The 14,157-nt window shown below is 42.4% G+C and overlaps 1 protein-coding gene across 2 annotated transcripts in view; it reads left to right on the top strand.

The window, feature by feature from the left end:
- TMEM185A (transmembrane protein 185A) overlaps positions 1–14,157 on the top strand; it is a 483,347-nt gene that overhangs the window by 205,220 nt on the left and 263,970 nt on the right. For both annotated transcript variants that reach the window (XM_044057176.1, XM_044057175.1), the window contains exon 4: positions 13,886–13,969. In XM_044057176.1, the coding sequence (XP_043913111.1) occupies positions 13,886–13,969 (84 nt within the window). The remainder of the gene's footprint in view (positions 1–13,885; positions 13,970–14,157) is intronic.

The raw sequence follows: 14,157 nt of genomic DNA, 5'->3' as shown, positions 1-14,157 counted from the left end.
TGGCTATACCTCCTGTTCTAGACATTGTTGATGTTTTTTTTCCTAATCTAGTATGACTCCTGATTCTCTGCCTCCGGCTACTTGTAAGCCAGACAAATACTACAGAGTTCCTGACTCCCACAAATTCCTTTTCAAAAATCCTATTGCAGATCCTGAAACAATTTCTCAGGGTCCCAAGGGCATTAAGGCCTCTACTGCTAAAAATCCTACTCCTTCTGATAGAGATTCCAGGGCGCTGGATAGATGGGGTAAGAAGATTTACACTTCTGCAACCTTGGCAATCAGGGCTTTAAACTGTCAATTTCATATGCTTAAATATCAACAGCATATCATGGGACTGCTTAGACAGAAAATGATGTAAATTTCTGACTGTGTGGAAAATAAAGATTTACAGGATTTAATGCATTCAGCTGAACAAGTTGGAAAACATACTTTGCAATGTAGTTTTGATTCTTTGGAGGCCTCTTGCAGGGCTGATGTAACTGGATCTGTGCTAAGAAGGCATGCTTGGCTCAAAGAGCAAACTTTGCCTGATCATGTTAAAGCAAAATTGTTGGATGCTCCTTTACAACAGGACCGTCTCTTTGGTAATAAGACTGAAGACGTTTTAAAAAAGATGGAAGATAAAGCTAAATCTATGCAAACTATGAAAGATTTCTTACAAGTGCAGCCTCCAAGATTTAGTAGGCACTGGCCTACTAAGAACTGGTCCTTTCCAGTCACTTCAAGAGCCACTCAAGTCAAATCCAGACATTCCAAAGGCTCCAGAATTAAGTCACAAGGGACTTTTAGAACAAAGCAATGGGGTGCCTCCATCTCCAAATCTGGAAACAAGTCACCTCCCTATGGTAAACAGTCTCAATGACTTCCCTCTACACTCAACAAGCACTTACCTTTTAGCCGCCCCTTTGGGAGGAAAACTGGCACTTCATGCACGAAACTGGCAACTGATTACCCAGGACAGATGGGTTTTAAATATAGTATCCCAGGGATACAGATTTCATTTCCACATGTTGCCACTCCCAAACAGATGGCCAGACGTGCCCCCAAATCAGTGGGCAGAGGCCCAGAAACAAGTTCTGTACCTCATGAACATGGTGGCTATTCAACCAGTACCAGAAGAGGAAAAGTGACAAGGTTTCTATTCAAGACTTTTCCTGGTACCCAGAAAAGACATCATGGCGTCCAATACTGGACTTATCTACTCTAAACACATTTCTGGACATTCCAAAATTTAAGATGCTGACTCTTCAGCAGTTACTTCCTATGCTAGGCAAAGATGCCTGGTTGGTTTCTCTAGACTTAAGAGGCTTATCTGCATATCCCAATCAGGGAATCTTGCAGAAGATACCTCTGCTTCAAAGCAGGCTATTTGCATTACCAGTTCTCTGCACTGCCCTTTGGCTTATTTACTGCGTCCAGGGTCTTCACAAAGTGCCTGGCTCCAGTAATCGCATTTTGCAGGCAAAGACATATTCAGATATATCCATACCTGGACGATTGTCTAATTCAGGCAGAAAACAAGGACAATCTTCTACAGTATCTGGCGTTTGTAAAAAAGGGTTCTAACTTGTCTAGGGTACACCATAAACGAAAATAAATCACAACTGTTACCCTCTTAGAAAATTACATTCCTGGGTGCAAGCTTGAATACAACTGCCCAGATGGCTTACCTTACGCCAGAAAAGGAAATTCAATTGACTTGCTTCAAACAGGTGGCCACAAAAACCCTGCTATCTGCAAGGCAAATTCTGCAAGCCTTGGGGTTCATGGCCTCCTGCATTCTGCTAATTCCATATGCAAGACTGGATATGAGGAAACTTCAGTGGTACTTAAAAAGTTTATGGAGTCAACATTGCCACAGCCTGGAAACCATGATTCCTATCATACCTTGCCTGCAACTAGAGTTCCTATGGTGGGCAGAGGCCTGCCACCAAAACAAGGGACTGCCATTCATTCCACCCCCTGCCGCCCAAATCCTAACTACAGACGCATTAGACTATGCCTGAGGGGCTCATCAGACAGGGAAGTGCATTCAGGGCAAATGGAGCCCAAATCAAATGCACCTCCATATCAATCAGAAAGATGTTAGCTGTGCAGAATGCACTGACCGCCTTTAAGGACTACCTTCATCCAGGACAATTAATGATAAAGACAGACAACACCACAGTTATGTGGTACATGCAGGGGGGTACACATTCCTTACCCCCTTTGCAGACTAGCCATGGCATTGTGGAACACGGCCTTGACATACCAACTACAGCTACAAGCTCAGTTCCTGCCAGGAAAGCTGAATACTCTGGCAGACGGACTAAGCAGAAATCTCATGGACCCACACGAATGGCAACTGGAACCACACATTTTCAACATGTTGACATGCAAATGGGGGAGTCCAGACATAGTTCTGGGGTGAGGCAAAAAGATCTATCAGTTGGGCAAATTCTGCACAAGAGCTCATCACAAAAAAGCTTGGAAAGTGGATGCTCTGTCATTCAGCTGGAAAACCCTATCAAGTCTGTGCTTTTCCCCCTCTGCCTCTGCTCTCCAAAGTTCTACTAAAAGTCAGGACAAACCAGAAATTATAATTATTCTGATTGCTCCAGACTGCCTCGCCAACACTGGTACCCACTCCTGTGCAGTGTCGCATTTTTCTCAGGTGGTATCCACTCCTGTGCAGTGTCGCACTTTTCTCCGTGGCACCTGCCTCAGCCACCTTACTTTACTGTCTCAGCAGAACAACCAAATTCTGCACACTCAGTTCCAAACATTGAATCTTGCAGCGTGGCTAATCACCTAAATTCACACTTAGCATCCCTCAGCAAACCTGTAATGGATGTCATTTTGGAGGCGAGAAGGCTTAGTACTAGAAAATCTTATGCTGACAAATGGAAAAGATTCTGTGCCTGGAACCGATCACAAGGAATAAGCACAGCAGTGCCCAATATTCCTCAGATTTAACAATACTTAACTGAGATGCTTCACAAGGGCCTGTCCTTTTCTTCCATAAAAATCCATGCCTCTGCCATTTCAGCTCATTGCAACACAGAACCCTCCCCTCTTCTCTCATCCTCTGCTAAAGCAGTATCTCAGAGGGGCCAAAAACTTAAGACCTCCCAGGAGAGCGCCAACCCCTGCATGGGACCTCAATTTTGTATTGGAAAAACTCACTCTCCCTCCTTTCGAGCCAGCTGCTACTGCAGATTTAAAATTTCTCTCCTGGAAAACAGCTTTCCTTTTAGCAGTCACTTCAGCTAGAAGGATTTCTGAATTACAGGCTCTTATGGCAGTGGAGCCTTTCGTTATTTTTCACGAGGACAGGGTCTCTCTCAGGACCAATACATCCTTCATGCCTAAGGGTGGTATCCAGTGTGGCTCTTAATCAGACCATTCATTTGCCAACTTTCTTTCCCAATCCACAGAACAAGTGGGAGCGGATTTCTGCATTCATTGGATGTACACAGACAACTTAGATTTTACTTAAACAGGACACAATCTCTAAGAAAATCTGAACTACTACTGGTGACTTTTGCTGCAGGGGCAGAGGGAAAGGCTATTTCAAAGCAGACTATTTCCAAATGGATAAGCCATTGTATTTGTTTCTGCTAAATGCACCATGGTAAAACTATCCCCCAGGGGATCAGATCTCATTCCACCAGGTCTGCATCTACCTCTACAGCCTTTCTCAGAGGTGTTCCTACCAGAGACATTCTAGAAGCTGCTACCTGGAGCTCAGTTCATACATTCACCAAACATTACCATTTACCTTTCTTCTCTAAATCCAGAGCTGGCTTTGTCACTGCTGTTCTGCAGGGCCTTATAGCTGGTCCTAATGTGGTTATAAATCCATTCTCCCAACCATAGCTTTGTGAATCTACCCAAATGTAATGACTGCAATAGTGAAACATGAAGAACATAGTACACTTGTGTACACTTACCATAAATGTAGATATTTGAGTGTATTCACTGTTGCAGTCCTGGTTACCCACCCTCCAGCCCCATGTTTTTCTCTTACTATACCTCTACTCTCTTTTCCTATGCTTAAAAGCCTTTTTGGTGAATTTGCTTTTGTTTGGAGGTATATATTTTTTTGTATTTTAAATTATGTATATTTATATATATTTTGCTTCCCATTTGGGGGGCACCTGACATCTGAGGCAAGAAAAACTGATGTAATGGCGTTGGCTGCATGTTTTATACCCCTGACGACCTGACATCATGGAAGAAGGGACAGCAACAGACGCAGGACCCAAGACTTTGTTAATCAGGCTGACTGAGGGCAACTTGCCAGCAGATTGCCCAAATTTAATGACTGCAACAGTGAATACACTCTAACATCTACATTTATGGTAAGTGTACACAACTGTACTTTTTGGGTTGATTGACTCCAAAACTGCAGGCATATCTGCTGATTTCACCAGATCCAAACGTAATGAAAGTTTTAAAACCTGAGGAGAACAAATCTAAGATGGCTTCCGTGCTTAGTTTAGCATATGCATATCGGTGTCAAGGTAGAATGGAAATCAAACCAGAAGTAGACAAAAATCAGGCAGTGACAGAATGTGCCAAAAAAATGAAAGTGTGTAAAGAGAAGGATTAGATGCAAAGGCAAGAAATGTGAAAAAGGCATAAATATAGTTGTAAGTACAGATAACTTCTGGAACAATCTCACATATATCAGGATCTGATACAGGAATAGTTAAGGAGAGGGAATTTAAACCAAAAGATGAAAGGCTAATATTGGCAGCCCAGGACAGTGGACTACTACCATATGTTGGTCTATAAAGTCCGTTGAACATGTGGGAGAAACGGACACATGCAGGTTCTGGAAGGCAAAACTGGAAGTAATTGCTCTTCTTGCTGAAGGGTGTGATAAACTAATAGAAGAGGGCTTGTATATACTAAAAGACCATGTGCAAGACTGTTGCATTGGGGATTGTGCAAACATTACAGTATTGAAGTAGCTGAGAAGTATTGGAAACATGAGCCACAGAGCATTATAGGGAATGATGACATGTATATCATATGGGGTCACCCATTACCAACAGTTTAAAAAATAGATGCAAGAAAACCAGATACAGTAGTCCACGAAAAGTAAACAAAAGTAATATTGATCATTGAAATTGTTGCATGCAATTGTTACAGTATGTTATGTACAGAAGCTGTCATAAAATACCAGGATTTGTAGGCAGAAACGAGGGCAATTTGGAAGAGGGATACCTTGACAGTTACAATAGTAACAGGAGCAATGGGCCTCATAAAGAATTTCCAGTCGCATTTAGATATGCTACCGATACATGTAACTGTATGAATTGTATGGGAATCATTTCTGGGAACATTGTGGGTGCTGCGAAGAGCACTTTAGGCTAACATCAAAGATTGAAACAGTACTAATTTCACAATCTTATACTTTGATTAAGAAATGGGGTGTATTCCCATCATGGTATTAGAAACTCAAAAGACATGGAGAAATTAAATTGACATCTGAAAAGGTGGCAGCCCATGAGCAGCCACTGTCCTGCATGGCATACAGTGAATGACTTCACCCTCCAGTCACCCTAGTGATTGATAACTGCTTTAGTATTCCTCTTGTGTTTAAGGATTCTGCTAACAGCAGTGGTAGCTGTGATGAGAAGTAGTACAGCTCTGTGAGCATTCTCACCAGCATAACAGTAGTTGTTTTAAGCTTCGATGTCAATGCTGCACAGTAGGCTCCAACTGTCCTGGCGCTACCCCATGGCTTAGAGGTTCTGCTTTGATAATATGCAGATGAACAAGACAGCTGACTCAAAGCCAAACTCAGGGAGATGACACCAGTGTGGTAATTTATGCAAGGTGTAATGGAAAATCACGTTCTGTTATTGTGTTTGACATTTTAGCTGGTACTGTAAAAGACAATAGCATAGAGCAATGCCCCATTTAGTTCAGAGTGAGTATTTCCCAAGGTGAAATAACAAGGGAGTTTGAAAAGTATGTTGCTGTTCCTTTACGTCTTTACAGACTGATGTCTGGAACCAGATGCTTACAAATTCCACCTTTTGAGCTGTACATCTGATTCCCTGGGAAAGGGTGAACTTCATCCATGACACGGTCATGTCTTTTGAACTCTGCAAAACTCCCTTAAGATGGACGTTTGCTCTATAGTTATTTCCCGTGGAAGTGGATTCTGCTGCAGCAGTGATCCCTGTAGTGAAATGTCTCCTGTAATACAAGAAACATCTTAATTAAATTATCATGCAAGACATAGGCAGGCAGATTTATGTAAATGAAAACAAACTATATTGACCTAATTCTAGTTGCAAATATTATACATCACAAACCGTAGTGACATAATTTTATTTGCAAACAATGTACATCACTTATCTATCCAGTCATTGTCAGTCAGGCATTACAAAGCTGATTCATATCATGCCTTCTTTTAAACCTCGTTCCTCCTCTCCATATATTGTAACCACAATTCCCATTTTTTTCAATATAATTTGCTCCTACCCTTTTCTAAAGATCCCTGTTCCAGTTGTTTCATCTGTGTTACTTTATTCACTATTTCTAGTGCAGTTGGTTTAGACGTTGATTTCAATTTTTTAGTAATTGCTTTATTGGCAGCCACTAAGACTCCGCAATGCCTTACTGTGTATAGGCAATTCCGATTCTATATCATAGCTCATAAAAATCATTTCCTTAGTTCCTCTTCCAGCATCTCTGACAAGAGTAGTCTATATGGAATCTCTGCCAACTCATTACACTCCCAGGGAATATTTTCACAATTACCTCTTTCTTCCCCCATCACACCTCCAACATTTACTGTCTAGTGGAGGAAAAATTCTTTGGAGTCTGCTTGGGATATAAAAATACCTGTGTACACTGTTCCAGTCAAAGATCCTAAATTGTCTAGACTTTGTTACATATTTGGGGGACATACATATATACCCCCCATTATTTCTTTGTGAACTGCTTAGACAATCTCTTTTCCAGTCTCTTCTAACCTCATCTGATTCTTATAGTTATCATGCAATATTTTGTATGATTTTCTAATTATTGCTTTTTTTAGAGCAGCTTCTGTTCTAGACCCTACTAAAAACTCTGCCAGTGCTGGTCTCTTGCTTAGGATCCTCTTACTTCTTTCTCTTTGACTATAATTTGATAACGATCCTTGATAGGGAAGGCAATAGCTAGCCTGCACTCCCAATAAATTCTTGGCTGCTTCCCCTTGTAATTATTTGCTCTAATACCTTGGTTCTTATGTCAGTTTTCTCCAGTAAATTCCAGCCCGATCTTGCCTATTGTCTGTATTCCTAATTGCAGTCATCCCTACTGGCAAAATCTCCTTTATCCATTCCTGTGTTGGCTTAGTTCTTAGAATACTTTCTGTTACTTTACTTTATGGATATAATATTCTGTATGATTATTGTTATTCACTTTAAGGATCTGCATCCAAAGTCCCATTCGCTCCTTGTTTCTTGAGCTTTCCCCTGATGATCTTCATGTTTCACTGTTGCAGTCATTAGATTTGGGTTATCTGCTTTGCAGTAGCCGTCAGTTGACCTGATTTAACAAAGTCTTTGGTACTGCTTTGGTTGCTGTCCCTTTTTCCATGACGTCAGGTCGTCAGTGGTATAAAACATGCAGCCGGTGCCATCACATCAGTCTTTCTTGCTGTGCAGTGCCCGAAGCGGAAGCAGTGCCCGAAGCAGAAGCAGTTTGCAAGTGCCGGTCGGCCGACTCCTGAAATTTTCGTTTTCGAGTTTCAGAACCGAAGTCTTCAACTAAAGCTAAGTACCCCGTTGAAACTTTTTCTTGCTCTTTACCGATGTCAGTAAAAGTTAGTTGCATTACTTGTGGAAAGCAAATACCTCACAAAGATTTTCATTCGTACTGTATTCCTTGCCTAGGCCCTGACCACAACGTGCCTTGATGTCAGTTTTGTGCTTTATTTAAACAGCGCACTATCCATCGTCTGTATATTTTTGATGCTAAATATTTCTGTTCTCGGTTTAATTATCCAGAAATGTCGTCTGTTAGCCTTCCGACTATCGGGATTTTGAAAAAACGCAAAGATAAAGACAGAGGCCGCTAAGGTCCAAAGCTGCCGACGACGCCTCTCCTAAGCCAGTTTTCCGGTACTCAGTGAGGCAGTTTCGCAGCCCCGGATTCCCGCTACTTCTGGCTCGCAGGCCTCTACTGAGACCCATTCGGAGTCCAGTATGCCACGAGATGCTTCAACTGTGGAACCTGCGGATGTCTCTACCTTGGATGGGTCCAGAGCCGCTGTGCAGGCACCGGCTTCTGAGGGTGTATTCAGGCCTACGGACTTGTATATTAAACCGACGCCTCCTTCTTTCTTTAGGCCAAAATCTCGAACCATGCCTAAGAAACCAACGCCCAGGCCGCATGCTCAGGCCTCGATGCCTAAAAAACAAATTATAAGAATGGCTGAAGGTCTTATAATTCTAATCAAGGGAAGCCCCCCCCTTCTAAGAGACCTAGGACTGAAGTTGTTTATGAATCTTCTGAACAGGATTCTGATTTTTTCTGATTCTTCTGATGATCTGGATTTGCCCTTATCTACTTATGAGGATTCTGATGCAGAGGACTCTGTTCCCTCGGCTTCTCCTCCAGAGGATTTTTCTTTTGGTGAAACCTTACATACTCTAAGGGTGCATTTCCACTGGGAAAGCCAGGATTTTTCTGATTCTAAAAAGACGCTTGGAGATTTCTTACTCCTGCCTCAGCATAGACCTTTAGCTATACCTCCTGTACTAGACTATTGATGGTGCCTTTTCAGAATTTAGTTTGGCCCTGGATTCTTTGCCTCCTGCTCCCAGAAAACCTGACAGATATTAGAATTCCTGATTCTCACAAGTTCCTTTTTAAAAATCCTATTGCGGATCAAGAGACTGTTTCACAGGGACCCAAGGGCATTAAGGCTTCTACTGCTAAAAGCCCTACCCCCTCTGGTAGAGACTCCAGGGCGCTGGGTAGATGGGGTAAGAAAGTTTACACTTCTGCATCCTTGGCCATTATGGCTTTAAACTGCCAGTTACATAAAGTATCAACAACATGTTATTGGATTGCTTAAACGGAAAATTATGTTAATGCCTGACTGTGCTGAAAATAAAGAATTACAAGATTTAATGCATTCTGCTGAACAGGTTGTAAAAAAATACTTTGCAATGTAGATTTGATTAATTAGAGGCCCCTTGCAGGGTTGCTGTTACTGGGTCTGTGCTCAGAAGGCATGCATGGCTTGAGGAGCAGTCTTTGCCTGATCATGTTAAAGCTAAATTGTTGGATGCTCCCTTAAATCAGGACTGCCTGTTTGGCAACAAGGCCGAGGAAGTTCTTAAGATGGAAGATGAAGCTAAATCTATGCAAACTGTTAAAAATTTCTTACAAGTTCAGCCTCCTAGATTTAGTAGGCACTGGCCCTCTAAAAATTGGTCCTTTCCAGCCCCTTCCAGGTGTTCTCAAGCCAAACTCAGACACATCAGAAACCCCAGGTTTCAGTCCCAAGGGACACACAAGACTAGGCAGTGGGGGGTTTCCGCACCCAAGCGTGGGAGCAGCAAGACTCCCCCCATGGAAAACCATCTCAATGACTTGCTTTTAAGACTTCCAAGCACTTCCCGACTGAATGCTCCTTTAGGTGGAAAGAATGGTCTGCAGGCCAAAAACTGGGAACTCATTACACAGGACAAATGGGTTCTAAATATACTATCCCAAGGATACAAATTTCATTTCCACATGTTACCAACACCAGGCGGGTGATCAGATCTACCCCCAAATCAGAGGGCAGAGGCCGAAAATCAGGTACTCTCTCTTAAACATTGGGACTATTCAGTTGGTACCAGAAGAGGAAAAGGGACAAGGTTTCTATTCAAGACTTTTCCTGGTACCCAGAAAAGGCAATTCTTGGTGTCCTGTCCTGGACCTTTCCATTCTAAACACCTTTCTGGTGATTCCAAAATTCAAAATGCTGACTCTTCACCAGCTGCTTCCTATGCTAGGCAAGGATGCATGGTTGGCAACACTGGACTTAAAAGAAGCATACCTGCACATCTTTATTAAGGAGTCTTGCAGAAGATACCTATGCTTCAAAGCAGACTACATGCATCATCAGTTCTCTGCACTGCCCTTTGGCTTATCTACTGCGCCCAGGGTATTCACAAAATGCCTAGCTCTAGTTATTGCATTTTGCAGCAAAGAAATATTCGGATCTACCCATACCTGGATGATTGTCTAATTCAATCATCTGGCCTTTGTTCAAAGGGTACTGACTTGTCTGGGGTTCACCATAAACAAAAAGAAATCTCACTTGGTACCCTGTCAACAAATAATATTCCTGGGAACAGTTGAATACAACTTCCCAGATGGTTTTCCTCACTCCAGAGAAACGGATACATTTGACAACTTACTTCAAACAAGTGGCCACAAAAACCCAGCTATCTGCAAGGCAAATACTGCAAGCCTTTGGGTTCATGCATTCTTCTAATTCCATATGCAGGGCTGCATATGAGGAAACTACAATGGTATCTCAAAAGCCTATGGTGTCAACATTCACAGGATCTGCAAGCAAGGATTCCTATCCTACCTTGCCTATGCCTAGAGTTCCTTTGGTGGGCAGAGGCCTGCCACCAAAACAGGGGACTACCAGTACATTGCCCTCTGCCAAATAAATCTCAACAGACTCATCAGACTATGCATGGGGGGGCTTACCCGGCAGGGAAGTGCATTCGGGGCAAATGGAACCCAAATCAAATGCACCTGCACATAAATCAAAAGGAAATGTTAGCTGTACAGAATGCCCTGACAGCCTTCAAAGACCACATTCTTCCAGGACAACTAATGGTAAAGACAGACAACGCCACTGTCGTGGTACATAAACAAGCAGGGGGGTACACATTCTTACCCCCTCTGCAGACTAGTCATGGTATTGTGGAACACAGCCCTGAGCTACCAAGTGAATCTACAAGCTCAATTCCTGCCAGGAAAATTAAATACACTGGCAGATGGACTAAGCAGAAACCTCGTGGACCCATGGAAACTGGAACCATGGATTTTCAACATGTTGACAAGCAAATGGGGGGGAGTCCAGATAGACCTGTTTGCCTCCGCCAGAACTATCAACTGGACAAATTTTGCACAAGGATTCCCCACAAGCAAGCTTGGAAAGTGGATGCTCTATCCTTCAGCTGGAAAAACCGATCAGTTTATGTCTTTCCTCCTCTGCCTCTGCTCTCCAAGCTATTACTAAAGATCAAACCGGACAAGCCAAGGATGATTTTAATTTCACCAGACTGGCCTCGCCAACACTGGTACCCACTCTTGCGCAGTGTGTCACTCTTGGCTCCATGGCACCTGCCTCAGACTCCTTTCCCGTTGTCTCAGCAGGAGAGCATGATTATGCACCCTCCGCTGCAAACCCTGATCCTAGCAGCCTGGCTAATTACCTAATTTCTCCTTTACCATACCTCAGTAAATCACTGATTGATATCATTTGAGGCAAGGAGGCCTAGTACTACAAAATCTTATGCTACAAAATGGAAAAGATTCTGTGCTTGGAACCAGTCTCAAGGAATGAACGCAGCAGAGCCCAATTTACCTCAGATTTTACAATACTTAACTGAGATTCTTCATAAGGGCTTGTCGTTTTCCTCCATCAAAGTTCATGCCTCAGCCATTTCAGCTCATTATAGCACAGAGCCTCCCCTCTTCTCTTACCCAGTGCTCAAGCAGTTCCTCAGAGGGGTCAAAAACCTAAGGCCACCCAGGAGAGCTCCAACTCCAGCCTGGGATCTTAACTTTGTCTTGCAGAAACTCACTCTTCCTCCCTTAGAGCCAGCTGCTACTGCAGATTTAAAATTTCTTTCCTGAAAAACAGCTTTCCTTTTGGCAATCACTTCTGCAAGAAGGGTATCTGAATTACAGGCCCTTATGGCAGTGAAACCTTTCATCATCTTTCATGTGGACAGGGTGTCCCTCAGAACCAATCCCTCCTTCATGCCCAAGGTGGTATCCAGTGTGGCTCTTAATCAGTCCATTCACATGCCTACCTTTTTCCAGACCCACAGAACAAAGGGGAACGGATACTGCACTCTTTAGATGTGTACAGACAGCTTAGATTCTACTTGGACAGGACTAAACCTCAAATGAAATCTGAACAACTGCTGGTGGCATTTGCTGCAGGGACAAAGGGGAAAGCTATTTCAAAACAAGCCATTTCAAAATTGATAGGCCACTGCATTAATTTCTGCTATAGGCACCATGGAAAACATATCCCACAGGGCATTCAGACCCCATTCAACCGGGGTTGCATCTACCTCTGCAGCCTTTCTCAGAGGAGTCCCTACTAGGGACATCTTAGAAGCTGCTACCTGGAGTTCTGTACATACTTTCACCAGGCATTACCATTTGCCAATTTTCTCTAAATCCAGGACTGGTTTTGCCACTGCAGTCTTGCAGGGCCTTAACTGGTCCTAATTCCATTTAAATTCCCTCTCCCAACTTTAGCTTTGGGAATCTACCCAAATGTAATGACTGCAACAGTGAAACATGAAGAACATAATACAGTTGTGTACACTTTCCATAAATGTAGATGTTAGTGTATTCACTGTTGCAGTCCTGGTTACCCTCCCTCCATCCCCCTTTTCTTCCTTTGGCTATACCTCTACTCTCGCTTACTATGCTCTAAAAGCTTTTTGATGTATTTGTTTTCAGTTGGAGGTATATCCTTGTATTTATGGATTTAATTGCTTCCCATCGGGGGTTAGCTGACATCTGGGGCAAGAAAAACTGATGTAATGGTGTTGGCTGCATGTTTTATACCCCTGATGACCTGATGTCATGGAAGAAGGGACAGCAACCGATGCAGGACCCAAGCCTTTGTTAATCAGGCTGACTGAGGGCTACTGCAAAGCAGATAACCCTAATGGTAATGACTGCAACAGTGAATACACTCGAACATCTACATTTATGGTAAGTGTACACAACTGTACTTTTCATCATCATCCCTTTCCACTTTGAATTATAGATTTCTGTTGTGTATAGGAGCCTTAACTGTGTAGCTCTGAAATACCCCTTTGAATCAGGTAATCCCAAACCGCCTTGTTCAGTTGAAAGAATTAGCTTATACCACTTGACTCTTGCTGTCTTCCCCTCCCAGGTAAACTCCTTCAGCTCTTTAATCTGTTATAAAACATATTCTGACTCAGCTATGCCCTGTAACTTGAGATTCTTGTTTTCTTTTGCTCTTTCATTTGAGTTGTGTTAGGGAAAGTAGTCAAGCTAGGTTGTGCAGGAGTCTAAAACTGCCCTGCCGGGCAGGACATTCGACATTAGAACAGTATTTGCCAGAAGTACAAATTCCCTCAGAATGAGAGAATAGAAGAGATTTCAGAAATTTCAGTGGCATAAGCCCAAACTATTTCCCTACTGCTCAATGCTTTTCTGTACATCATCTGAAATGGTGATCATACAACTTTTAGTAGTGTTGCTGTGTTTAAATCAAGTCATCTGACTTGAAATCTGTATGAACTGCATTCCTTGATAATTTTTCTTTTGGAAGAAGTCTCAGCAATGTTATTTTGGCACTGACAAACATTAGTAGATGGTGTTGGGCGACAGAGACAAATTGTAGGTGCCCTTCTTAAAATGTAATTTTGAAAAGTGCTTCAGTAGTTTTTTTTGCAGTGACCAAGCTTACAGACTTTGTACCATACATGTAGCAGTAAGACATTGCGAGTCTGCAATGGCTTCCTGTTTGTAATAGTTATTGATGAAGAATCATGTGGGAGACCACACATATGGACTGGCGAAGCTATAATCTTGGGTGCTTGATGACACGTGGATATTGTTTTCCTGTTTATTTTGCTTTTTTGTTTCTTTTTCATAGCTTGAAATCTTGTGTTCCGTCAATATCCTCCAGTTCATCTTTATTGCACTTCGTTTGGACCGAATCATCACGTGGCCATGGCTTGTATGTCTGATATTATATTTTAAATTACTTTCAAATGCATAAAAATGTAATGTTTGTTAGATTCATTTTATCAGGTAATTGACCGAAAAGTTTAATAATGATTGGTAATGTACTTCATTGTGGATAGCAGATTGCTGTTTGCACATCAGTTATGTCTAAATGAGGTCAGTTAGCCATTTCGTTTCCTG

The sequence above is a fragment of the Protopterus annectens genome, chromosome 15.part0 (assembly GCF_019279795.1).
Source record: "Protopterus annectens isolate FY-2018-M chromosome 15.part0, PAN1.0, whole genome shotgun sequence".
In the NCBI taxonomy this organism is placed as follows: domain Eukaryota; kingdom Metazoa; phylum Chordata; order Ceratodontiformes; family Protopteridae; genus Protopterus; species Protopterus annectens.
The sequence above is the reverse complement of the archived record's forward strand: the minus strand, read 5'-3'. Positions and strand labels throughout refer to the sequence as shown.